The sequence below is a fragment of the Lepidochelys olivacea genome, assembly GCF_965140295.1.
Source record: "Lepidochelys olivacea isolate rLepOli2 genome assembly, chromosome: 7".
NCBI lineage: Eukaryota > Metazoa > Chordata > Testudines > Cheloniidae > Lepidochelys > Lepidochelys olivacea.
The window spans coordinates 24786173-24813400 of NC_140417.1; the positions used below are offsets into that span (position 1 = coordinate 24786173).

At 42.9% G+C, this 27228-nt stretch overlaps 1 protein-coding gene across 3 annotated transcripts in view; it reads right to left on the reverse strand.

Annotated features, from left to right (window-relative positions):
* ABHD6 (abhydrolase domain containing 6, acylglycerol lipase) overlaps positions 1–24722 on the reverse strand; it is a 50823-nt gene extending 26101 nt beyond the window's left edge. The window contains exons 1-3 of one of the 3 annotated variants that reach the window (XM_084633202.1): positions 24557–24722; positions 11577–11638; positions 4860–5003 (exon numbers count right to left, since the gene is read on the reverse strand). In XM_084633202.1, coding sequence (XP_084489328.1) covers positions 4860–4978 — 119 coding nt within the window. In that variant the 5' untranslated portion in view covers positions 4979–5003; positions 11577–11638; positions 24557–24722. Of the gene's footprint in view, positions 1–4859; positions 5004–11576; positions 11639–24530 lie in introns of all 3 variants that reach the window. The other 2 variants (XM_084633203.1, XM_084633204.1) reach the window with 2 other exon arrangements.
* Positions 24723–27228: the final 2506 nt, after the last annotated feature.

A 27228-nucleotide genomic window follows, 5' to 3' on the forward strand; every position in this document is an offset into this window, starting at 1 on the left:
GCTCTCTGTCATGAGCCCTTTTCTTATCATCGTCTCTACTCTGAAACTCTTGCCTATGTCTCCACTGACTAAATATTTTCAAGACCATAGGAACTGCCATTCTGGACCAGCCCCGAGGTCCATCCAGTCCAGTACCCTATTTGTGACTACAGCCAGTACCAAACGCTTCAGAGGAAGGTGCAAGAAAGCCCAGAATAGGCAGATTTGGGGTAATCTGCCTCTCCATGAAGGCCTCATCCTAACCCCAACTAGTTGAGAGATTGGCTTAAACCCTGATGACTGGTTTTGTATCCTTTCCAAAACTCTTCTTTTACTGCTATAACAACTATGGATATTTTGTTATCCATATCACCATCCAATCCCACTCTGAATCTTGCTAAATTATTGACCTCAATGACATCCTGTGGCAACGAGTTCCACAATCTAATCATGGGAGTGAAAAAGCATCTTTGTTTCTTTCACTCACCAAAATACTAATTTCTGCAGCACCTGCCTTCACGTTGTCTGTTAATAGGCTTGTGCTACTTCTTCTTGTTGATTAATTGTATTTCTGTAGAACCTAGGAGCCCTAGTCATTGTCCAGGGCCCTGTTGTGCTCAATGCTGTACAAACACAGAACAAAAGATGGTGCCTGCCCCCAAAGAGTTTACAATCTACGTAAACAAGTCTGCACAATCTTTGTTACAGCAATGGCTGCTGATAACTCTACTGGTTATAGGGCACTATGGAGACACATTCCCAGGACACACAGAATAGAGATTTAAAAAAAATAGGAAAAGCATCTACAAAGGAAGTGAAACTTATTTAATCCTCTTTTGCCAATCGGATTTATACAAGCCAGAGGACACAGAAGTCCCAGCATCTGGACTGACATCTCCATAGCAGAGAATTGGTGATATTTTTTAGCTATCATTTGCAGAAGCATCATTCTGCCTCACAGTTCCTGATGTGATGCGTGAAGAAAAGGAATTCTTCCTTACACAAATTTAGTTACCAGTATTCCAGGGTTTGATTACATCCTGCCAGTTTTAACCTTCAGTTGCCTGAATACATAAGATTATGAGATTACTTAGAATAAATCTGTTAGACCTACATGTCTGTCCATTAAAAAAAAAAAAAGAGAGAGAGAGAGAGAGAGAGAGATTGATACTGCTGCCTTGCCTGAATGAGTGGAAGTGGGATTACAAATTGCACTATGGTCAGAAATTTCTACGGAAGATCAGTTTGACTTTAAGATACCTCAGCAGTAGAGTGGAACTGATGAGTGACCAAATTAAAACAACTCATACTGTTAACTGTACATCAGGTACAGCAATCCTGCTGAACTAACACAACTGGAATGCCAGATGAGGCATTTTTAAAGGAATATTTTCTGTTTAAACCATCATCTGAAATAAACAGAGGGATTGCAATCATCATCATTGCTTCATCTCGTTTCCATGAAGACTAAAGAACTAGTGTGGTTCTCTTCTGTTATTGGAAAGGATGGGGTACAATAGGATAATGAGGAAAATTATACAACTTGTCTTCAACACGCCACTGCAAAGAAAGAGAGAGAGCTGGGAACCTTCTTTCTGTAACTAACAGTTTTCACATTTCAAATTATATTCTTAATCATGAGGAAAGATGTGGCTTCAAAGAAGCTTTGTGTAACCTGATACAAATCAGAACCCTCAGATTAACATTCATATTCAAGAAACTGACAGGCCACATGTTAGTTACCACATGAAGGTACCTTGTGTTTGTTCTGCAGCCTAGCCATTTTGAAATAAGACTGGCCAGGCTATTGTAAGTACAGTCACAATACAGTTGTCATGAAAAGAAAAAGGAGTACTTGTGGCACCTTAGAGACTAACCAATTTATTTGAGCATGAGCTTTCGTGAGCTACAGCTCACTTCATCGGATGCATACCGTGAAAACTGCAGCAGACATTATATACACACAGAGATCATGAAACAATACCTCCTCCCACCCCACTGTCCTGCTGGTAATAGCTTTCTTACAACTAAAATACCCACCTGCAGAAGTGAAGAAACAGATTGATAGAGCCAGAAGAGTTCCCAGAAGTCACCTACTACAGGACAGGCCCAACAAAGAAAACAACAGAACGCCACTAGCCGTCACCTTCAGCCCCCAACTAAAACCCCTCCAACGCATTATTAAGGATCTACAACCTATCCTAAAGGATGACCCAACACTCTCACAAATCTTGGGAGACAGGCCAGTCCTTGCCTACAGACAGCCCCGCAACCTGAAGCAAATACTCACCAACAACCACATACCACACAACAGAACCACTAACCCAGGAACTTATCCTTGCAACAAAGCCCGTTGCCAACTGTGCCCACATATCTATTCAGGGGACACCATCACAGGGCCTAATAACATCAGCCACACTATCAGAGGCTCGTTCACCTGCACATCCACCAATGTGATATATGCCATCATGTGCCAGCAATGTCCCTCTGCCATTTACATTGGTCAAACTGGACAGTCTCTACGTAAAAGAACAAATGGACACAAATCAGATGTCAAGAATTATAACATTCATAAACCAGTCAGAGAACACTTCAATCTCTCTGGTCACGCAATCACAGACATGAAGGTCGCTATCTTAAAACAAAAAAACTTCAAATCCAGACTCCAGCGAGAAACTGCTGAATTGGAATTCATTTGCAAATTGGATACTATTAATTTAGGCTTAAATAGAGACTGGGAGTGGCTAAGTCATTATGCAAAGTAGCCTATTTCCCCTTGTTTTTTCCTACCCCACCCCCCCAGACGTTCTGGTTAAACTTGGATTTAAACTTGGAGAGTGGTCAGTTTGGATGACCTATTGCCAGCAGGAGAGTGAGTTTGTGTGTGTGTGTGTGTGTGTCCCCGGGAAAAAAAGGGGTGGGGGGGAGGTGAGAAAGCCTGGATTTGTGCTGGACATGGCCCACCTTGATTACCATGCACATTGTAGGGAGAGTGGTCACTTTGGATGAGCTATTACCAACAGGAGAGTGAGTTTGTGTGTGTGGTTTTTGGAGGGGGGTTAGGGGGTGAGAGAACCTGGATTTGTGCAGGAAATGGCCCACCTTGATTATCATGCACATTGTGAAGAGAGTTGTCACTTTGGATGGGCTATTACCAGCAGGATGATCACTTTAGATAAGCTATTACCAGCAGGACAGTGGGGTGGGAGGAGGTATTGTTTCATGATCTCTGTGTGTATATAATGTCTGCTGCAGTTTCCACGGTATGCATCCGATGAAGTGAGCTGTAGCTCACGAAAGCTCATGCTCAAATAAATTGGTTAGTCTCTAAGGTGCCACAAGTACTCCTTTTCTTTTTGCGAATACAGACTAACATGGCTGTTACTCTGAATACAGTTGTGATGGGGAACAAACTTAGAGCCATTAATGTTTCTCTCAGTGAGAGCCCATTACCATCATCTCCTTAGCAGAGGAATGACTCACAGAAATGCAGCTTTGTCATGAGATGTCAAGAGGAGTTGCACAGACTCTGACAACTGCATTACCAATGCAGATTACTGCTGCACCGGGGTTTTCTACTTCTCCTGAGCATAACACTTCTATTTGTCCTGAGCATGAAATTACCAGGTTTCCACTCTGTCTTGCTGGAAGATTGCCCTGTCCCAGTTCACAGAGGAATCATGAAGCCTCTATCAATTGCTCTCTTGCTTTTAATTCTCTCCCACACCTTGTTTTGTTTCTCTGCTCTGCTTGAACCCACATTCTGGTCCCATTGCGACAATCACTCCTGCCCACAAGATCCAGATAGCCTTCCTGATTGATGAGGGTGTCCAACAGGCCATTTTCCCCCAGTCTGTTCTCCCGTACCGTGAAAAGTGCAAATGACACCAGTTCCCATGGGCAGCCCTCCCTCTCAAATGAAAGCAACCCGGATAATCAAGCCCTGCCTAGCAACCTGCAACAAAGACATGACCCAAAAAGCCTCAGTTGGGAGAGTGTGATAAGGAATGATAGTATTCCTTCAGTCTGTGTTTTAAAGTTATGTTTTTTAAGAGTAAAACAAATCTATTATAATAAAACTCCATCCACATGTTAAAGTCTTCATCTAATTTTATATTACGGGCCCTAAGAATACTTCCCCCAGGTGCCAGTGTACCTTGGTATCAAGAATAGCTGACTGAGATTTTGGGAAGTTTTCATAACATGCCTTGTCAATAAACAATCCTGTCTTCTGAAATGTATTAAAGCTGGACTCCTCCGTTACTCATCTCTATGGGCTAGAAGAGAACACAACACTGAACTCTGGGACTCAGGAGACCAAGGTTCAGTACCTGGCTTTGACAGTGACCTCACATGCAGGGGTGCTGGAACTAGGGGTGCAGCAGCACGCCAAGGCTTGACGTGGTTTCTATCATACACAGGGTTTACAGTTTTGTTCAATGGCTCTCAGCACCCTCTCTGTAAAAACTGTTCCAATGTCACTGCTCATATGTGACCCTGGGCAAGTTGCTCAATTTCTCTATACCTCAGGTCCCTATCTGCAAAATCAGGATAATTAATACTTTCTCTCTCCCAGCCTTTATCTTCATTGTTTAGTTAGATTGTAAGCTCTATGGGGCAAGTGCCGTTCCTTACTATGTGTATGTACAGCACTCGTCATAATGGGGCCCTCCACCCGAGTCTGAGGACCCATGTACTACTGTATGATCACGAGTTAAGAATATGAATAATAAACAATAAAATCAATGGGGACCGCATCTTTAAGATAAGTGGGACTTACTGAGCACTCAGTCTATCTGGCAACCACACATTTTAAATCTACGTTATAGTGTGAACCAAAAATAATCATTCCATGCTAATATTCTTATACTTTAACTTACCAATAATAGATTTTGATCAGTGCAGAAGGCCATAGGAGAAAGGATGCTACAAATGCCAGAATGGGGATAGCCAGAGTGCCTCCTGCTATCACAAACATGTTTAACACATCAAGGTCCATATTGTTCTTTAAGATTCTACCTCACCTGCATATGTTAAATAAGAACCAGAGGTTAGCAACAAAATAGTGAATGAAGGAAAGGCTGCCAAGATAAGAGGAAGGCATTAAACATACAACAGATATTGTAATATACAACAGATATTGGTCAGGAACACAGCAAACTGTTTTCAGTTTTAAAACCCTATTTCTTTCAGACCCAAACTGACCCTAAAAACTGCAATCTCATCTTCTCGGATGAAGCTAAGACAGCTGGTCATAATTTAGTTGCTATGGCACTTTGCAAAACATAAATTCTCACCCCCTCCCTACCATCATGCTATCCCCAATCTGAAGACTGGGGTAAGAAAGCTCTTATTAAGCATTCATTTAACCCAATTAGCCTTCCCAGCCTCCATACCAAGTCTGAGATTCACAGCATACAATATCTGACCTAAAATTCAACCTCATGTGTCCTGAGTCAGACTCATTTCTGCTTTAGACAGGCAGCTGATAATCAAGGAGTAGAGCCTCTTAAAGATCTCAAGGAAGTCTGGGAAGGAGACCTGGCATAGCATTCTTTGTCTGCAGGCCCTCAGAAGAGTCAAATTGGTCCCCTTCTCTAGAAAATAGCAGAGCATTCAAATCCTCGTACTAAACTGAAAATATATTGTTCCCAAGAGCTATGTTAAAAGGCCCCCTGCCAGAACCTCAGAGTGCTCCAAATGCAAGATCTCAAAGAACTTCCATGTTCTGGGATTGCTAATACAAATTGCTTTTCAAATGCAACTGTCTGTACAGCATAATGTGGGATTCCTTTATTTCTATACTCTCATCACTAAACAGCATGCATGCACTTTACTACTGAAGGATTAAACCCTGGCACACAGATATCCTGGGCATATCCCTTAATTCCTGATGCTGAACATCTGCCATACCATCCATTTCTCAATGCTAGCCTCCTCACAAGAATGAATTATAAATCCAAGCATATTTAAATCCAAGGTTCACTAACCACCCACCTCCCAGTACTACTGCTCAACTTCTCACAATAGGGCCCATGGATAATCCTACTTCTGTTTTGCTCCAGATGGGTTTTGATTATTTTGAGGCGTTACAGTAGCTGCTACAGCTGGTATATTACGTTGCCGAACAGGAATCAAACATTGTATTTACAATCTATTCTGAACTGGAGCTGTACTACTGGGTCATATTTTATATTAAAATTAAGAAACATATTTTAAAATATAATGGCTAAGATTAGCTGGGGGAAAGAGTGCTGAAGAAAATGTTCTGTTTTTTAGACAAAAACAGTCTAATTTCCAAGGGCATTAACCCAGAAATGTCCCAGGCACTTTCGCTACTCAGGGCCACATTGTGGATGTGTAAAAGGTTGAGGAGAGTATGTAGGGGCTCTCCTCCCTTTACCCTTGTGCAGGAGAACAGCACACTCCCAGCCTGTATCCTCTCCAGACAGGAGGACGTAGGGTCTCTAGTAATTCAGTGGTGCTGTAACACCTAGAGGTGTGAGGACCCCCCTCTCTCCTTTATGGCATAGTATAAGGAGTTTGTGGGAGAAGGCAGGGAGCACACATTGCAAGCTTTCAGGGGGGTACAGCAAAAGCTATACTCCACCATTGCTCCTGGAGGCAATGTGCCAGCTTTGGGTATGGTGCCTTGGAGCAGTGGTCTCCAAAGTGGGGTGCATGCACCCCAGGGGGTGCGCAAGACGATCGATTGGGGAGTGCAGCAGGAGGACTGCCACCAGAGCAAAAGGGCGGCATGGCAGGAGGAGCACTGCCGGAGGGGGGAAAAAAAAAGGGGAGGGGGGCAGCCCTGAGTCCCCCAGCCCGTGGAGGAGCAGGGACAGCCGTGCAGCCAGAAAGAAGCGGCACTTTCCCCTTCAAAGCCGGCCAAAGTGTCGCTTTGAAGGGGAAAGCGCCGCTTCTCTCCGGCTGCTGGCTGCGCAGCTGTCCCTGCTCCTCCTGAGTCCTCCGGCCCGTGCTCTCAGGTCCGCATTCCGAAAGGGGCTTTAGAGCTGCAGGCCAGGGCCCCGGGGCCCCCTTAGATAAATAAATATACATATATTGGGGGAGCGTGCTCAAAAAATTTTGACTGAGGGGTGCGCAAACACCTTAGAGCAGTGTTTTTCAAAGTACGGGTCGGGACCCAGTACTGGGTCACGGAATGTCAGTCACTGGGTCGCCTTGCTGATTCAAATTATAATGATTGTTGCCGCGCGCCAGCTCTAAAGGGCCGTGCAGCAGGGACCTAAAGAGGAGAGAGGTAAGGGGTGAGCGGGAACCGGGGAGGGGAGCAAGTTGGGGCTTGCAGGGCTGCTGCGGGCCTCTCCCCCAGCCCGGAGCTCGCTGCTGCCGGGACTCGGACCCTTCCCCTGGAGCACCATGCAGAGGGAGAGAGAGGCCCTTCCCCCGGAGCTGCTCTGTGCTTCTTGCAGCAGGAGGAGAAAGGGGCCCCTTCCCCAGGAGCTCTGTGCTGCGGGCAGGGAGAGAGAAAGGCCCCTCCCCTGGAGCTAGCTGCTGTCTACAGGGAGAGGGCTGGGGGGAGTCCTCTGGCCCCAGCCCTGTGGCAGCCTGCCTGCACTCCAAACTCCACATCCCTGGCCCCACCCCAACCCCCTGCCCCCTTCTGCATCTTGAACCCCTCATCCCTGGCCCCACCCCGCATCTCAACTCTCTGCCCCAGTCCTGAGCCCCCTCCTGCACCCTGAATCCCTCATCCCCAGCTCCACCTTAGAGCCCTCACCCACAGACAGAGCACTCACCTCTGCACCTCACCCTCGGCCCTACCTTGGGCCACCTCCCACACTCCTTACCATAGGCTTACTAAAGCTAGTGTCTAGTGTTAAGAAAAGGAGGACTTGTGGCACCTTAGAGACTAACCAATTTATTAGAGCATAAGCTTTCGTGAGCTACAGCTCACTTCCTCAGATGCATATCGTGGAAACTGCAGCAGGCTTTATATATACACAGAGAATATGAAACAATACCTATTCCCACCCCACCCCACTGTCCTGCTGGTAATAGCTTATCTAAAGTGATTTCCAGCACAAATCCAGGTTTTCTCACCCTCCACCCCCCCCACACAAATTCACTCTCCTGCTGGTGATAGCCCATCCAAAGTGACAACTCTTTACACAATGTGCATGACAATCAAGCTGGGCTATTTCCTGCACAAATCCAGGTTCTCACATCCCCCCACCCCCATACACACACAAACTCACTCTCCTGCTGGTAATAGCTCATCCAAACTGACCACTCTTCAAGTTAAAATCCAAGTTAAACCAGAACATCTGGGGGGGGGGGGGTAGGAAAAAACAAGAGGAAACAGGCTACCTTGCATAATGACTTAGCCACTCCAAGTCTCTATTTAAGCCTAAATTAATAGTATCCAATTTGCAAATGAATTCCAATTCAGCAGTTTCTCGCTGGAGTCTGGATTTGAAGTTTTTTTGTTTTAAGATAGCGACCTTCATGTCTCTGATTGCGTGACCAGAGAGATTGAAGTGTTCTCTGACTGGTTTATGAATGTTATAGTTCTTGACATCTGATTTGTGTCCATTTATTCTTTTACGTAGAGACTGTCCAGTTTGACCAATGTACATGGCAGAGGGGCATTGCTGGCACATGATGGCATATATCACATTGGTGGATGTGCAGGTGAACGAGCCTCTGATAGTGTGGCTGATGTTGTTAGGCCCTGTGATGGTGTCCCCTGAATAGATATGTGGGCACAGTTGGCAACGGGCTTTGTTGCAAGGATAAGTCCCCGGGTTAGTGGTTCTGTTGTGTGGTATGTGGTTGTTGGTGAGTATTTGCTTCAGGTTGCGGGGCTGTCTGTAGGCAAGGACTGGCCTGTCTCCCAAGATTTGTGAGAGTGTTGGGTCATCCTTTAGGATAGGTTGTAGATCCTTAATAATGCGTTGGAGGGGTTTTAGTTGGGGGCTGAAGGTGACGGCTAGTGGCGTTCTGTTATTTTCTTTGTTAGGCCTGTCCTGTAGTAGGTAACTTCTGGGAACTCTTCTGGCTCTATCCATCTGTTTCTTTACTTCCACAGGTGGGTATTGTAGTTGTAAGAAAGCTTGACAGAGATCTTGTAGGTGTTTGTCTCTGTCTGAGGGGTTGGAGCAAATGCGGTTGTATCGCAGAGCTTGGCTGTAGACGATGGATCGTGTGGTGTGGTCAGGGTGAAAGCTGGAGGCATGCAGGTAGGAATAGCGGTCAGTAGGTTTCCGGTATAGGGTGGTGTTTATGTGACCATTGTTTATTAGCACTGTAGTGTCCAGGAAGTGGATCTCTTGTGTGGACTGGACCAGGCTGAGGTTGGTGGTGGGATGGAAATTGTTGAAATCATGGTGGAATTCCTCAAGGGCTTCTTTTCCATGGGTCCAGATGATGAAGATGTCATCAATATAGCGCAAGTAGAGTAGGGGCTTTAGGGGACGAGAGCTGAGGAAGCGTTGTTCTAAATCAGCCATAAAAATGTTGGCATACTGTGGGGCCATGCGGGTACCCATAGCAGTGCCGCTGATCTGAAGGTATACATTGTCCCCAAATGTGAAGTAGTTATGGGTAAGGACAAAGTCACAAAGTTCAGCCACCAGGTTAGCCGTGACATTATCGGGGATAGTGTTCTTGACGGCTTGTAGTCCATCTTTGTGTGGAATGTTGGTGTAGAGGGCTTCTACATCCATAGTGGCCAGGATGGTGTTATCAGGAAGATCACCGATGGATTGTAGTTTCCTCAGGAAGTCAGTGGTGTCTCGAAGGTAGCTGGGAGTGCTGGTAGCGTAGGGCCTGAGGAGGGAGTCTACATAGCCAGACAATCCTGCTGTCAGGGTGCCAATGCCTGAGATGATGGGGCGCCCAGGATTTCCAGGTTTATGGATCTTGGGTAGTAGATAGAATATCCCAGGTCGGGGTTCCAGGGGTGTGTCTGTGCGGATTTGATCTTGTGCTTTTTCAGGAAGTTTCTTGAGCAAATGCTGTAATTGCTTTTGGTAACTCTCAGTGGGATCAGAGGGTAATGGCTTGTAGAAACTCGTGTTGGAGAGCTGCCGAGCAGCCTCTTGTTCATATTCCGACCTATTCATGACGACAACAGCACCTCCTTTGTCAACCTTTTTGATTATGATGTCAGAGTTGTTTCTGAGGCTGTGGATGGCATTGCGTTCCGCATGGCTGAGGTTATGGGGCAAGTGATGCTGCTTTTCCACAATTTCAGCCCGTGCACGTCGGCGGAAGCACTCTATGTAGAAGTCCAGTCTGCTGTTTCGACCTTCAGGAGGAGTCCACCTAGAATCCCTCTTTCTGTAGTGTTGGTAGGGAGACCTCTGTGGATTAGTATGCTGTTCAGAGGTATTTTGGAAATATTCCTTGAGTCGGAGACGTCGAAAATAGGATTCTAGGTCACCACAGAACTGTATCATGTTCGTGGGGGTGGAGGGGCAGAAGTGTTCATAAACCAGTCGGAGAACACTTCAATCTCTCTGGTCACGCGATCACAGACATGAAGGTCGCTATCTTAAAACAAAAAAACTTCAAATCCAGACTCCAGCGAGAAACTGCTGAATTGGAATTCATTTGCAAATTGGATACTATTAATTTAGGCTTAAATAGAGACTTGGAGTGGCTAAGTCATTATGCAAGGTAGCCTGTTTCCTCTTGTTTTTTCCTACCCCCCCCCCCCAGATGTTCTGGTTTAACTTGGATTTTAACTTGAAGAGTGGTCAGTTTGGATGAGCTATTACCAGCAGGAGAGTGAGTTTGTGTGTGTATGGGGGTGGGGGGATGTGAGAACCTGGATTTGTGCAGGAAATAGCCCAGCTTGATTGTCATGCACATTGTGTAAAGAGTTGTCACTTTGGATGGGCTATCACCAGCAGGAGAGTGAATTTGTGTGCGGGGGTGGAGGGTGAGAAAACCTGGATTTGTGCTGGAAATCACTTTAGATAAGCTATTACCAGCAGGACAGTGGGGTGGGAATAGGTATTGTTTCATATTCTCTGTGTATATATAAAGCCTGCTGCAGTTTCCACGATATGCATCTGAGGAAGTGAGCTGTAGCTCACGAAAGCTTATGCTCTAATAAATTGGTTAGTCTCTAAGGTGCCACAAATCCTCCTTTTCTTTTTGCGAATACAGACTAACACGGCTGTTACTCTGAAACCTGTCTAGTGTTAGTTATGTAAAGTGGGTTAAGCTGGAATGTATTGCAATATTATGATTTTATGAAAACTCTAGTCAAAAGATATAATTACGTTGGGTCACGGCATCAACAATTTTCTTCAACTGGGTCACGAGGAAAAAAGTTTGAAAACCCCTGCCTTAGAGTTTCTGCTTGGGCAATGCACTTTCCCAGTTTGCCACCGCATGCACAGTGGCTTACAGCCACTATTTAGCCTTTGCTTTGCTGTAGATCTCACAAATAGCACATTTAACTGTGAGGCTGGCTTTGTTAACTTAGACAGTAGGTGGGTGTGCAGCAGATGGAGAACACTGACTATAACTTCTTTCAAAAAGACATTAATTTATTGAAAAACACCCCATTCTCTGATTAGAATTTAAACATAACAATCAGAGTCTTTAAGAGCAGGGCTTACGGTTCAGAAAAGCCTCCTCCTCCTGGGTACAGCTGCCACAGGCCACCGGTTCCGATGACGTTCTGAAACCATTATTAAAAAAGAAAAAAAAAGGAAATTATATTCCAGGGCTTTTTTCTTTCATATTTAGTAGCAGAGATGCTGTTCATTTCTGCTGTTTAAACCATCAGCAGCACTTCAAAGTACATGGTCACTACCCTCTGTTCAACCTTTCACATTTTATATCACTTCATGTAATAAAATAATATCAAGACACTAGTTCCAAGCATGTACAAAGTGCAAGTCAACACGGAGGACAAACACTGAAAAAGAGTGAGAAGATTAAAGCATTCTGAGCCAACAGAAAGAATCCACTTAACAGTAGGATCTGCCTCATCAAGGGCTGAACTGAAGGAAAGAAGAAAGATGGAAACTTAGGATCACAACTATCATTAAATAATTAGTACAATTAAATCACATTAACTAAAACTCAGTCAAGTTCCCACTGTTCCTATTTATTTGAAACCCTCTTCCCCAAAGATTTTATATTGCCCCACAACCTTTCAATAAATGGGACTGTAATGTATTAGAGAGATGGACGTTTCTTTGTACTCCTACAATAATAGATTGAGCTTTCTTGATGAGTTACTCAGCAGCTCTAGATAAAGTAGCATTCAAGTTACAGAACACACGGAAAGACATTTAATGCACAAACAGCATTTGATTAATGTCTATTGTAGGGTCTGAAAGCCTGCTTAAGAGTTCCAGTTATTTGATGTGATTCCCTTTAAGAGGGGTGTGCTGGCAGGGGCAGCAACCAGGAAGTGTATTATTTGTTCCAACTGTCTGTTCTGCATTAGAGTTCAACAAGCAAAGAAAGTCATGTTTACCAGCTTCCTGCCTGCAGTCTGCTCCTGGGGTAAGCCATGGCAGCTGTTACAACTCATATGATTAAATATTCCCAATGAGCATTACACTACTCAAGGAAACATATCCCTCGTAAACCAAATGCGTCTGACAAACCTGAATAGAAATATGGTATGCCTTTCTCGCAAGCTCTAATATAACACATGCATGTATACATGAAGATACAGAATGACATGTGCATGTTTTCTCTTTCCATTCCGGATATAAGACTGATGTAATTTGAAATTTCAAATCTAAATCAGGGTGAAAAATACAAAATACTGATGTTTCCATTACTATAGCATTGGGCTTTATTCTTCACTCCACGCCACCAAAGTAACTCTACTGCCTTCAGCTGACTTACTCCCAATTTAAAGTACTGTAAATAAACTTTTATTTATGTATCCAGAACATTTCAGGTAGTTTTATTTAAAAAAAAAAAAAAGCTATTTTTTGTGCATTTTGAATTTTCAGCCAAACAGAGCTAGACACAAATCACAAGTAAAAAGTAATCATCCAGTCAATAAGAACTGCATCATTCATCATTTTCAAACATAATTAAAAATAAGAATTAAGAATCTGGAGCTGGAGCGCGGAGCAGTGGAGCTGCAGGTTTTTGCCCGGAGCTGGAGCGGAGCCGGATCACAGAAAATCTTGACTGCTCCACTGCTCCAGTTGTTTTTTTTTTTTTTTCCATTTTCAATCCAAAATTAATGATATTTAGCAAGAAAGTCCTAAAAGTGCCAAAAAGTTTCAGATTGTATAGCAACTGATATTAACATCTACTTTACCACTTTACGTAATGTCACAGTTATTCTCACTTCGGCCAAAATCAAGATTTAATGTACAGATACAAAATTACAAAGTTTTTTGGAGATATGTTTTATTAAAGAATCAGATAACTATCAGACATCCAGCAACACTGCAGACTGCTCCCACCCTTGTGCCAAGGTTAGGCGAGTACGTACTCGTGTAGATTAGTTAGATAAGTATGTACTGATAGTTCTTTTGTAAGCGTTGATCAACGAGACGCACTGAGTGCTGCAATTACGGAAAAGTGTGATGCAAGACGCAATATTAACATTAAGATATCGCAAGAGATATTAACCACGTAAGCTCATTTCTCCCACAGGCTCCCATTACCAGTACATTTGTTCATTTGTACATGCTCCCGTATCACTCTGCCGGACTTATTTTATATGTTATCTGTTCGATGGTCTTTTGGTAGCGTTGTTTGTCATTTTAAATTTACTGAAAAAGTCACGTGCAGCAGGCATATAAATATACAGTAAACATTTTTGCGTAAATTAGGAGTGATTTCTGTGATCTATCCAGAGTGATTGGAAAACATCCAACACAACTTTGAGGGTGAATCCTTAGGTCATTTTAAGAAAAAATGAACACGCATCCTAAAATTCTTCCTAAGGGAGCTACAGTCCCTTCAAGGAGGTGATGAAAAGTTAATTTCTGATTAATATCTCAAAAAGTAATGAAATTATGTCTGTGTCTTAGTGTTAGTATGTGCTACCATATTACATTATCCAAAATTATTTAAACCATAGGCGTCCCGAACTGGCGGTTGACCATTTTTATTTTATATTTCAAGAAAGGCTAGATGTCGACTGCCCCTGGCTACGAGTGATAATATTATGTTCCCTAATAAGTTAATAATTTTTGGTTAATATTTATTATTACATTTAAAATTTATGATTCCAAAGTTGAAAAATAAGTAAGAAGTAAAATTGTTTGTATCACTCTAAGCATCTAAGCAGATTAAACAGTTTTCTCAGAAACAGTTAATTATACAAAATAAATTAAGAGTACCATTTTAATACATGTTTTAGTATTAAATCATATTCCAGGGTTGTACCTGTTAAATAGTCAAAGATTTAAAAAATACTAAATAAAATTGGCTCACTCCCCCCACTTCACGACGCCTGTAGTTTAAATAATTTTATTTGAATGATGTTGTACGACAGAACGTTGGAAATCAACTTTAACGGGAAAGCGGATTCAAATTGCAAGCACAGTCCTTTTAGTAAAGAGAGCAAATTTTCAGAAACAAGTTTTTCCCTTATCAGGCTGGAAACATTGTAGAAGATAGAACCTGTTATTTGTTCTATTTTGTATAATCCATTCAGGCTGATGAAGCAAAAACATATTTCTGAACATTTGCTCTCTTTACTAAAAGGACTGTGCTTGCAACTTGAATCCGCTTTCCTGTTAAAGTTTATTTTCAACCTCGTAACGTGTAGCCTCGTTACATCCCAACAATTAATGTTGTAGAACAGCGATAGCACCTACTAACGCTACGGCACATACCAAATTTCATTGATATATCTATATTAAAGCATTTTTGAGATATTAATTAAAAACTTGGAAAATATTTCAAATATTTTTACAGCAAAATTTCACAAGGAAAACTAACTTGCAATTTATAAATAAAAATTTATATTAATTATGTATATTAAAAATACTTCTTACTTCATTAAAACTGCAAGAAACATGTTAAAATATTAAAATATACTTTAATAATAATTTTGTGTAAAAAGAAAATAAGATCGAATTTATTTTGGATTTTCTGGACAAAAATGAAATACCTTAAGCGGTTAAGATATCACAAGCAGGTACATTATAAAAAAAAAGTAATGCTTTTGTTCATTGCTTTTCAAAGATCAAAACAAGAAACACTGGGATGCGGTAGCAGCACAGGAAGATTTGGCCATGGCTTCAACAAAAACATCAAATCTGCTCCTGATGATTGATAGCCGATTTACGGAAAAGGATCTCAATGACGTCCTTACTTTTGAATTTGAAAAGCCAAAATTTGGGCTTTTGGGAAAAGCAAAGACGAAATCGGCAATGTGCAAGGTGGAAAAGGAAGTGAATGGTGAGCTCAAACCATTAGCTTCAAGACAAGTGAAGCAAGCGCTGTGAAAAGTTTCAGACTTTGGCGGCATGTAAAACGTAACCATCCTGAAAACTATGAGGCTCTGGTTTACAAAAAGGACCAGTAAGATGAGGCAAAACAGAAAGCGGACGCGGCTAAACGACGTTCATCTGGCTCTTTGAAAACTCCTGGAGAAAAGATTTTTTGCGGAGCTTCATCTGAAAAGAAATCCAAAATTGAGCAAACAAAACTTGACTCATATTTGAAGTCCTCAAAGGCTACAGTCACTGTGGATGCCAATACTTTCCATGAAGGGCTGATGGAAATGGTTTGCTTGAGTTCAACACCACTCACTACCTTCAAGCTAAAGAACAAAGGATTCCAAAAAATTGTAGGTGAAATGGGTCGGCAGCTTGGAATTCGACGGGGCACGATGCAGTTCGTCATTTAGTTGTCAGCATAGCTGAGTCTGGTCGCAAAGAGCTCAAGACAGCTTTGGAGCAAAAATTGTGCTACCTGAAAATGGATGCGGCAACCCGTGGAAACAGAAATTTCCTTGCAATCAATGCTCAGTACTACAAAGAAGGAAAAGATAAAGCTGTGGTAAAAAACCTTGGACATAAATCGACACTGAAGGGAGTCACAATTCTTCATAAGTGAAAAGTAAAAGCTATTTTAGAAAAATTTGGGATCAGTGAAATGCAAGTGTTGAGCGTCTGCACTGACAATGCAGCAAACATGACGTGTGCCGTCAAAAATTCCAGTGAGGACAATGAAACCATTTCTACCTTTGAGAACAGAGATGTGGACAGAAATGAAGCTATTTTGCCTGATGAAGGAACTAAAGGAATGGATGAAATCGAACTCAACATGGATGCTGCTGCACAATGGGTTAATGACCCTAGCCTCATACTTCCAACATGGCTTCATGAGGATGACTCAAAAGTCCAACTGATGAGGTGTGGTATTCACACTCTTCAGTTGGCAATCTGGGATGGACTGAACAAAGAACATGCAAAGAAATTTCTGGCAAAAATTCAACAAGTCGTTGTCAAACTACGAACCCCAAGTATTCAAAGTGTTCTGCTTGATCTACATGGGGTAACTCAATCACTGGATACTGTGACTCGCTGGGGTTCAACATTTGCAATGATTGATCGGCTTCTCTTTTTCAATCTTACTGTGAACAAGTGGCTGCTCCTGGAACAAGAGAACTCAAGTTAACAAAAGCTGAATGGGACAAAGTGAAGAACCTGCGAGACCTCTTGGCAAAGCCAAACCAAACAACTGTGAATCTTCAAGCGATCGATGTAACCCCTGGAGTTTTAATAAAGGAATGGCGAAACCTGTCAAAATTCTTGCAAGAAAATGGTGGACAAATTGCAGAAGGAATTCTATCCTCTGTGCACAAACGCGAAGAGAAGCTTTTTGACAATATTAATTTCCTTGCTGGAGTTTATGTTGACCCATGGTCAAGAGAAATATGCTCAAGAGAAATAACAAAGGCAAAGGAAAGGCTCCTTGATATTACTCGACGACTCGAACAACAAAATCTATTGCTACATTTGAACTCAGCGAAAGAAGTTGAAGAAAACGAAACACAAAAAAAGGAGTCATCAACAATTGAATTTGCGGTTTCAGAAAGTTCACATCCTTCAGAAATAGCAGGCTGGTCTCAAACTTCCATCTCCACTCTGAACTTGTTCGAGCGTCCACCCTGAGATGTCTTCAACCATCACAGTGAAATGGAGATAATTCAAGCACCAATTCTTTAGAAGATGACGCCTTCGAAAAGGAATTGGATAAACAAGAAAGACGCCGGCGAGTTTCTGCAATTCATAATTGTAATGAAGCATTATTCGAGATAAATTTTTGGGAAGATTGTGAGGCGATGGAGTCTATTGGTAGGCTAAAAGTTAAGTCTGTTTTTGAGGCCATTCACAGCTACTCACACTGCATTCAGGCTGCCTGTAGAATTGCTTCGAGCATGCCAACAACTTAAGCTCGTGTAGAGTGACTGCTTTCAGCTTTAAAGTTAATTTTAAATGATTTGCAGCAGGCTATGAAAGACGACTTGATTGCTGCAATAATTTTTTACAGAATGAATTATGAATGATTCTAGTTTGTATCATTGTTGACATTTAAATTGTTTTAAAAGTCTGAATAAAAATAATATTTTTTCAAAATTACAGTATGCACTCTTTTATTTAGTTAAAAATTCATTTGAGTTGGGGGGCGGAGCGGAGCTGGAGCAGTCACTATTGGTGCCAGAGTGGAGCTGGAGTGGAGCAATTCAAAAATTTGATTGCTCCAAATCCCTGATTGCTTAAATAAATGTGTAATAAATTAAATAGTGTATGCTCCTGGTTAGCAAAAAGAAGTACCAAATTTAGTGTAAAAGTTATATTTAGTTGCAAACCAACATATTTTAATGGTTACCAACCAATGAGAATCAAACTTGCTTTAGGAAAATTAAAAGTACACAATTTAAATCGATGGCCTAAAAATAGGTTTCTTGCTTGCTGATTAAAATCAGTGATTTACACTTCTTTGATTTAAATCAATCCATCCTATTTACTCCTAAGAGCATTCTGGGCCAAAACATTAAAAATGCTGCACAAAACATTTTAAAATTCTTCAAGTTTAATTTGTCAATAAATAAGTGCAGAGACTCCAGCATGGCAGTGGGGAGCACAGGCCACTGGCTGCACAAAGGTGGGAGATCACCATGCAGGCCCCTCACCCCTGGGACACGGACTCAGCGGTGAGGCTGCACCTGACCCTTATGCAGCACCTGGGCCTGGGCCTGCCCCAGAAACACCCTGGGGCCCCCCCTTTGCACCACGCGTACCAAGTGTGGGCACGCAGGCTCAACCAGGCAGGATCCAAGTGCGGAGGGGCTCAGTGTCAGGGGATCCAGGTGTGGTGTGAGAGGATTCTGTGTGGGACAATCTGGATGCAGGCAGCTCAGTGGGGGGTCTAAGTGTGGGGGGATCTGGATGCACACAGGCTTTTTGGGGGGGTTCCAGGTGCAGGGGCAATGGGACTCTGCCAGGGCTTCCAGGTGAAGCTGGTTGGGGCTCAGTGGAGGGATCTGGGTGTGGGGGTCTCAGTGCGGGGGGCGGGGTTGTCTGGATGCTGGGGGAGTGAGGCTTGGTGGGGTGGAGGTGGAGCTATTTGTTGGTCTGGATGTGGGGCTCAGGGTGATGCACGGGGTGGGGGTTTGAGTGGAGGGAGCTCAGTGGGTAGTGGTCTGGGTGCAGGAGTAAGGGTCCGGAGGCAGGGAGTCTGCATGCAGGGGGGCTCCAGATGCAGTGGTTAAGATTCAGTGGGGTGGGGTTCGGGTATGGAGGGCTAGGGGAGTTCTGGATAGACACGGTGAGGCCTGGCAGGGGTGTCTGGGTATGGGAGGTCCGGATACATGGGCATTGGGTGGATGGGGGAGCAGCTCCCCGTATAGTGACCCCCCCCACACAGTTGAGGAGCGATGTGGGCAGGAAGATGCTGAGCTTCCTGCAGCTGCGGGCGGTTTCTGGGGGTGGGTTCTGACACAGCCCAGACACTCCTTGCAGGGGAAGATGAAGTCCTGTCCTCTCCTGCCTACAGCCCAGCTGGGACCAGCAGCTGACCGCAGCTCAGGGCAGAAGCTACTGGCTGGGGTGTCATAGAATCATGGAATATCAGGGTTGGAAGGGACCTCAGGAGGTCATCTAGTCCAACCCCCTGCTAAAAGCAGGACCAATCCCCAACTAAATCATCCCAGCCAGGGCTTTGTCAAGCCTGATCTGAAAGTCCCTAACCCTGCAGTAATTTATCTCTCTGCCAGCTGCTCCGGGTGCGTGAAATGACGTACCTGCTCTCCTAGGAAGTGATGCATGACTGTGCTTGCAGCTTCCCTTTGTTTCCCTGTCAGAAAGTCATTTTTCTGTGGGAAAGCAAATAAATCTCAGGGGGACACTAATTCTGCGCACATGCAGTGGCACAGAATTCCCCCAGCAGTACCTATTGCATTCCCTAGATTCTGGGGAGGGTGGTTCTCTCCCCAGCCATCTGCGGCTGTGGCAATAGGCAAGAACTATCAAACCCCAGCACTCCTTCACCTTGCCTCACACCCCGTATGCTGGGAAGGGCAAGGAGGGCAGCATAAAACCATACAAGCAAAACCGTATAGAGAAAATTAATTCTTCAAATCAATCCCCAAACTGCAGGTGGCACTGATTCAGACTAGCAAGCTACTTAAAATGTCTTTTACCCTCCAGAAAGTGTCTTGTTTACCGTGTTGTGGGTTGCTTTAAAGAAAGGATAGAGTTAAAAAGACAACAAAAATTTTACAGCAGGAGCAAAATTGGCTTCCTGCACCACATGCCATGCCAGCAGGGACCAGGAAGAGTGAAAGCAGCAAACTTGTCCTTTAGGGAAAGGATGCATTTTGTTTTGTTTTTCAGAAGCCACCTCAGGTTTTGGTTAGGTTTTTTTTTTTTAGCCCACAGTAACACCTAAGCTCTTAACAAAAGACAAAATAATATTACTGCTATTAAAAAGGCAACACAACTAAAAAAGAGGATGCTAATTTAACCATCACTGAAACACAACAAGCAACATTTTGATTCTGTCAGAAACTAAATTAAAACAAAAGCCAAAACCCATGACTTGCACTCATTAAAAGCTGCACGTCATTGGATCACAATCTGTTCTCAAAGGCTAAATTATCCCAACGAGAGCTTTGTAACCAAGTGTTGTTTGCATAGCAACAGATGGGAGAAAAACACCACTCTGGGCTTCTACAGTGCCTTCCTTGCAAGGTCCTCAAAGCACTTCCTAAACATTAATTAGGCAAGCCTTATAATACAATACCAATGCAAGGTAGGTAACGAAAAACACTGACGTTTACAATGAGCTAGCAGCAGAGCTGAGACTAGGACCCATGAGTGCTGCTGCCCCGATTTGAGCTAACCACTGGACCACACGCCTCTAAGATTAAAGCATTCTCTAGAAAGGGATTCAAAATAAAACCCTGTCATCCCAAATGTCTTACTGCTGCCAGAAACAGCATGTAAGTGAGTGACAGAAGTAACGTAGGTGGTGAAACAGGATTTAAATCATTCAAGAGCAGTTCCAGATAGTCCCACAGAATTTACCCAACAGCCCCTTCGTCCAAAATAATCTAATGAATAATTATCAAAAGCAGAAGGAAGAGCAAGGAAATTTATAACCAAGCATTCGTCAGGTCATAAATCATTATTCCCCATTTGAACTCAATTAACTGAATAACCTGTTCAAATGTAAAAATGTTAAGTTTCAAAAGTAGAAAAGCTGCCACTTACTGAGTATGGCAGAATAACTGCACTGTCAGCAGCACTCAGCCAAAAGACTGGCTAGTTAGTCTGAATGAGTTTAAAATCCTTGTCTATAGTCGGTCTTGTTCCTTGCTGGCATGTGAATTGGTATAAAAGAATTCTTGGGGTATAATTCAAATGTTTCTTTTGATTTTAACAAGTTAACCCCAAACAGGCTTCAAAAACAGCACGCTCAGTGGCACAATTAAAACAGAGATGCCTCCTCACCAAAACTAAATTAATCTGAACTAGTTTAATATTGTTTATGAGATTCAAGTAGGGGGTGGTGAAATTCAAATCTGAAGCAGTGAAGTACCAGAGCAGCATGCACAGAGCACTGATACTCTTCATTAGTATCACCAGTTTTTTGTACAATGTGTCTCGGGGAAAGTTACATAACCTACAAGGCAAACTCCTTTTGATGAAATGGTGTTTCGCATACACAGGATAATACACGCCACTGGGAGTACTGACATACCAAACAATTTTTGAATTCAAAAGCTAAAAATGGAGGTGAGAATTTAGGACCCAGTTCAGCAAGGGAAGAAAAAAGTCCATCTGCGCAAATCTGTGCAAGGTCATGGAGGACTTTCTTTCTGTAGAAATCATATATATATTTTCATTAAACAGGCCCGCTGAACTTTAACGTAGCCATTATCAGTAAAGAACTGTCTGTAAAAATCAAAATAATTTTGGATATAGTCTATATTTAGCTTAATGTTACTTGGCTCCAGAGCACTCAATTTCTGACTTACACAGCAATAGATTTTTAAATTAAAAATACTGAAAGTTACAAAAAATTTAAATCCATCTTATTTTTACTTGAAATATTAATAAATAGAGAAGAAACAACATAATACAAATGTAAGACCCCGCTGAGGGATTTTCAGGCTATGATAAACCACAATAGCAGAGCGTCTGTCACCAGAACCCCAACCTGAACTAGCTAATAACACAAGAAAAATTGAAGTTTCTCTTTGAAACCATCTTCTGCTTACAATGCCATATATATAAGAAATAATTTGATGTACCATTTTGATACTGCTATAATTTATTCCAGCTGTTCTGACTTTTCACACACGTGCTATGCTCTGCAGTCTTTCAGAAGCCATATAATTGTTTAATGTAAATTAAGATCTATTAATATTTGAAATGCTATGGAGGGAACTGCTTGTCCAGGAGCCACTTAGCTATCCTGCTTAATCCAGTCCTAAAAGGAATGGAATTAAGAAAAGCTAGTGTTAGACTTTATTTACAGACTGCTTCAAGACGAATAAATATTTTTTTTTTCTGAGTTTCACAGTCTCTGTATCTTTGACCTGTTTTTACTTTGTAAAACACAAGAGAAACAAACTGAAATCAGGTCATTTGGGTTCAGTTTCTATCCCTGTTTTTCAGTATCAGTTATCAAAACACAGCAACAACTGATTACTGGTACTTGTCAACAGCATGGTTAAAACACTGTTGAAAAGCTTAACTGGTACTGGCTGTGATTCCAACAATAGCAGCTGGCTTAAAGTCACAGAGAAAAGCCCCCTTCTTTCTTCCAAATCCAAAAATAATCTCCATCCCTTATGTATATGCGTATACATCAGCATGTATAAAGACACATTTTAAGTGGTGTACACAAGTTGCGTAATTTCCCTATTTATTTCATTTGTATGTCTGAAGTTATCATTGCTCATATATAAGAGGATATGAATGTGAAAGGTTGGGGGAACAGATTATATGCTTTCCCCTAATAAATCTAAAGAATGGCTCCAGCCTAACCAGATTCTGAATGTCTTTCCAAGTGTATAGACATTGATCAAAGTAGCATTTATACTACACCATCTGATACGCATAGAATTTCATTTTGGAAGAAGGCGGGTTCTTCAAAATAATAGACATGGATCCCACTTTGCTTTTCCAATGTTAAAAATCAATAGAGACATTTTTCAGTGGCTATTTATCTACTTTCAAATTAAAAACAGTTACAGTGAGAACGTAACAACTTTTTTTTAAATACCAGAACTGTATAGGTGCTCACGAAGATCCACTGATTTGTTAAAATATGAAAGACATACATATACACAACACACATACTCCCTTTTGATGAAATTGTCCCATTACTTCTAAAACGAAGCTGCCTGTAATGGCTCAGACACAGTACAGTAAGCAATACATAACTAACAAATCCTTCCTGACATATCAGTGTTCTCAGATGCATCTAGTGACCAGACAGCAACTGTGAAAAATCAGGAGGGGGGAATAGGTTGCCTATATAAAATAAAGTCCTTAATATCAGGATGGTCACAATAATATTGGGACATCTGGTCAGCTTAGCTGCATCAGAAATTTCCCCTAGCCTTCCTCATTGTCCTTCATTAAAGTCTAAGATCATAAAGCAGCAAAATCCCCCTCCCCTTTAAATCACAGATTAGTAACAACTCTTCCCTTTCAAAAAGGAAACACTAAAACACATTATTTTAAATCCTGGCCCAAATTCTGAGATCTCGGAGATGAGAAAATTCTGCATTACACATATCCTACTCTGTTATGGAAGAAGCTCAGTGTTGTTTCCACTGGTGCTCAGGAGGTCACGTGTAGGCACTTCGGTTTATATTGAGTACATCAACAGACTTCCCCCGTATTAAAACAGATTAGGAATTTTCAGCTGAAAACAATCCCCCAAACTGCTTTTGATTCTCCCAGATAGGAATGTGCCTTATGCCCTATAATCTCAAGAGAAATCCCACTCACTGTGCTCAATGCTCTCTGAAATAAATATTTAAACTCAGTTTAAAACTTCTGCAAGCTTAAACATTCTGTGCCTGTAATTCTGATGGCTGGAGAGCGTTCAACAAACTTCACCAGTAAACCATTTTACTTACAACGCCTACAGTCTTATGTCAGGTCCATATCTGAAGTGGCACAGGGATCTGTGCAAAAATCTTGTTTTAAAAAATTTAAATAAGCCAATTCCTGAGACCCACTTTAGAGAATGACCAAGTGAATCTCTGCAGCCCACAAGAGAGGCTAGGGCACTGAAGAATTCACAGGCCCTTCTTGTGAGAACCACAATTTAAGCAATAAAAAAAACACCAAACGTTGTTCAACAGTCCGGCAACACCAGTGATATCCCATCACAGATATACATTCACAGACAGACACACATGGTGTTAGCTTCTCACAGAATTTTGGTAAATTCCTGAGAACAGCCGTGCTGACTCAGGAAACCGCAGCTAGGGACAACGTTCTAGAATAGAATCCCATCTGGTTCCACCTTTCCTGTGCGATCGCCCCCTGCCCCAGGAAGGATGTTTTACAAGGTTTAGCACAACAAAGCGCTTTACAGACCACACGCGGGTGAGGTCACATCACAGCACCCTCCGAAAGCCAGCCACTTCTGGGGAGGAGCGTGGCTGCTGCTAGGCGAAGTGCTCTGAGGGGACCTTTTCCGCCTCTGCGGAGTAACCAGGTCCAGGACATGCATGTGTGGAGTCCGACTGTACTGCGGCGCCGACCCAGGGGGCCAGGGACGCTGCCTCTATGTGCCTGGGTGGAGCCAGGTGAATGTGGGCGCGGGTGGCTGCCCCCCCCACAGCCACCCACACGCTGCCCAGGCCCGGCTCCCGTCAGGCTTCAGAAGAGACCACATACCCTGGCGCTCCGGGGTCTGCCCCCCGGCTGCACCTGCAGCCCCTCTCCCCGCCCCGATCGCTGACACGGCGCCTCAAGCCCCGGCAGTGGCCCAAGCCAGGCTGCCCCCAGCTGTTTCCGCCGCCGCCGCCTGCATCCCCTCCCCTCCCCTCCCCTCCCGGCCGCTGCAGCAGCAGCATCCTCCCCGGCACCTCCACGCACAGCCTCCTAGCTCAGCCCGTCCTCACCCGCCCGGGCTCTCCGGCTTCGCCGCCGCGGCGTCCCCACCCCGGGGCCGGCCCTGCAGCAGCTGCCCCGCTCGGCTCGCGACGCCGCCTTACGCTGCGGCTGTCCCGGGCTGCAGCCCCGCAACTGCCGCGCGCGCTGCTTCTGCCTCCCCCTCTCTCTCTCTCTCTCTGTCCCTGCACCTTAAAGGCAGGGAGCACGGGAGCCTCCCCCTCCGACAGAAAATGCTCGGGCTCAGTCTGAACAGCAGCCCGCCCTGCCCCCCGGGCCAATGGAATGTCATAAAGCTCCATCGCTATATCCCGTTGTCTGGAGCTGCTCCCCCTTAGCCACGGGCTGGTGCCTGCCTGGGACATAGCGCACAGATACGGACGACCAGCTCTTGGCGGGCACCCCAGGGGGGCCGTGATTAAGGGTCCCTGGTGCTGCACTGGGTATGCATTTGGATTGTTTTGGTTCCAGAGCTGAACAGACGTCATCAGCAGAAGTGGCATGACATCATACTGGGCACCGCCACTAACAGGCTGCTGCAAAGCTGATGGGAGGCTGCCCCAGCTGGGCTTGTTCTGCAAGCAATAAATCCGCCGTTTTGTGTCACTGAGTTAAGCTACACTCTTGTAATTAAAGGGACACTGGCAAATCAAAAGCCCTATATGAAAACGTTTCCTTTCCTGTGCGAGTAATAAAAGTTCAGGGTTATACAACGCAATGAATAGTTTTCAGAGTAACAGCCGTGTTAGTCTGTATTCGCAAAAAGAAAAGGAGGACTTGTGACACCTTAGAGACTAACCAATTTATTTGAGCATGAGCTTTCGTGAGCTACAGCTCACTTCATCGGATGCATGCGTGGAAACTGCATCGGATGCATGCCGTGGAAACTGCAGTTTCCACGGCATGCATCCGATGAAGTGAGCTGTAGCTCACGAAAGCTCATGCTCAAATAAATTGGTTAGTCTCTAAGGTGCCACAAGTACTCCTTTTCTTTTTGCAATGAATAGTGAAACTTCTAATTTATTTTTCACAATGAATACTTCGGGGGGGAGGGGTGGATTTTTGGTTTTGTTTTATTTTGCTTATTTTGAATAGTGAAAGTAGAAGATCCTGTTCCCAATCAGATTCTCCTTTTGTAAACATAATAAAGTAATAAACTGTTTAACTTAAAAAAATTAAAATATCTCTATTAATATTCGATTTTGTGAAAATCTAGATACTGAGTCTAAATGCTTAAAAATATCCATTAAGAGTCTGTCAGCATTTCCACAAAGGAAAGCACAATGGGCACTTGCCATTTTCTTTCTTTTTTATATATCTAAAGACTTGTAAAGTTTGGGTTAACTTTAAAATAACCCTGCTTAGTTTTTAACATTAGAACATTGGGTCCTGTCTAGGCTGGAAAACACTACTGTGATCACATCACAAAAATCACGCCCTTGATCTGGGTTTACTCACAGTGCAGAAAATTCAGCACATGCCTAAAGCTTTGCAGGAGTTGGGCCCAAGAGAATGAAAATTGGCTATTTGAAAGGGGAAGGGATTTTTAGCCAGACTGCTTAAAACTCTTTGTTTTTGGAAAGTGTAATTATTAACTTCCATAATTAATTAACATTTTGAAGGAAGGAAATTTTTGTTAAAAAGATTCAACTCCTCCATCCCTTCAGGTGCCGTGTGAGAGCTCACAATGAACATCTCCTAGATCTTCCAGTGGCCCTCCAATAAAACCAGGGAAGTCTCAATGTTAAATTCCTAATATTTCTAAAATAAAAGACAAGCAGCAAAAAAGGGCATAAACCTAATGTTAAAAAAAATCCTTTGTTAGCCACCTTTCCCTGGACCACTGTTCGAAGTTTGAAATGTGATTTGCCTTAAACCTGTTATTTAGAATAGGAAAAACTTTCCCCCGTTATTTTATATTTGTTGTAAAAAAGCTACTATTCCATCTGTATTTTAAAACAAACAAACCTCTTTAAAAATTGTCATTAAATAAATTGTACCCTCTTATGACTTGGAAGAAACCAAATGAACTCTATTACCAGAGTTGCTGTAACATTAACTGATAGTATTTTACATAAGATGTAATTTATGACAGTATGAAACAGAAACAACCATATCCATTTCAGATCCATGCAAAACACAAACAAATCAGCTTGTCACTTGCAGAACCTCAAAACTGGCAAATAGAAAATGGCATTTTCAAGCTTAATGGGATCTTACATTTCAAAAAGAATTTCCTCTTTGCTTTATTTACTTATTTATTCATATTGAACGCACAGAGCTCATATGGGCTTTTTAGCACATCTCCAGCATTGGGGCTGTGCAAATCACCCAACCTAGCAGAAGTATTGGGAGTCATGATACTTTCAAGAGTATCCCAGCCCACATGCTGGAGCACTCATAAAGGAGATACAGCATATGTTCCTCCGGGCTGTCAGACAGCTCTTATAACATAAAGCAGAAGGAAACTTTTACATGCTTTTACTTAGTGGGTAGTCTTGTGATTCCATTTCCACTTCACAACTACAAAATCTCCTTTTTTCAGGCTTCGTAATTAATTCTGTTTAACTTGCCTTCCCTTCCCTCCCATGGGGTTTTAAATAATTTCTGGAAGTAAGTTACCTTAAAAACAAGAATTGTTCCTCCTGATTGGAAAGTTGCTAATGTGGTACCTATTATTTTA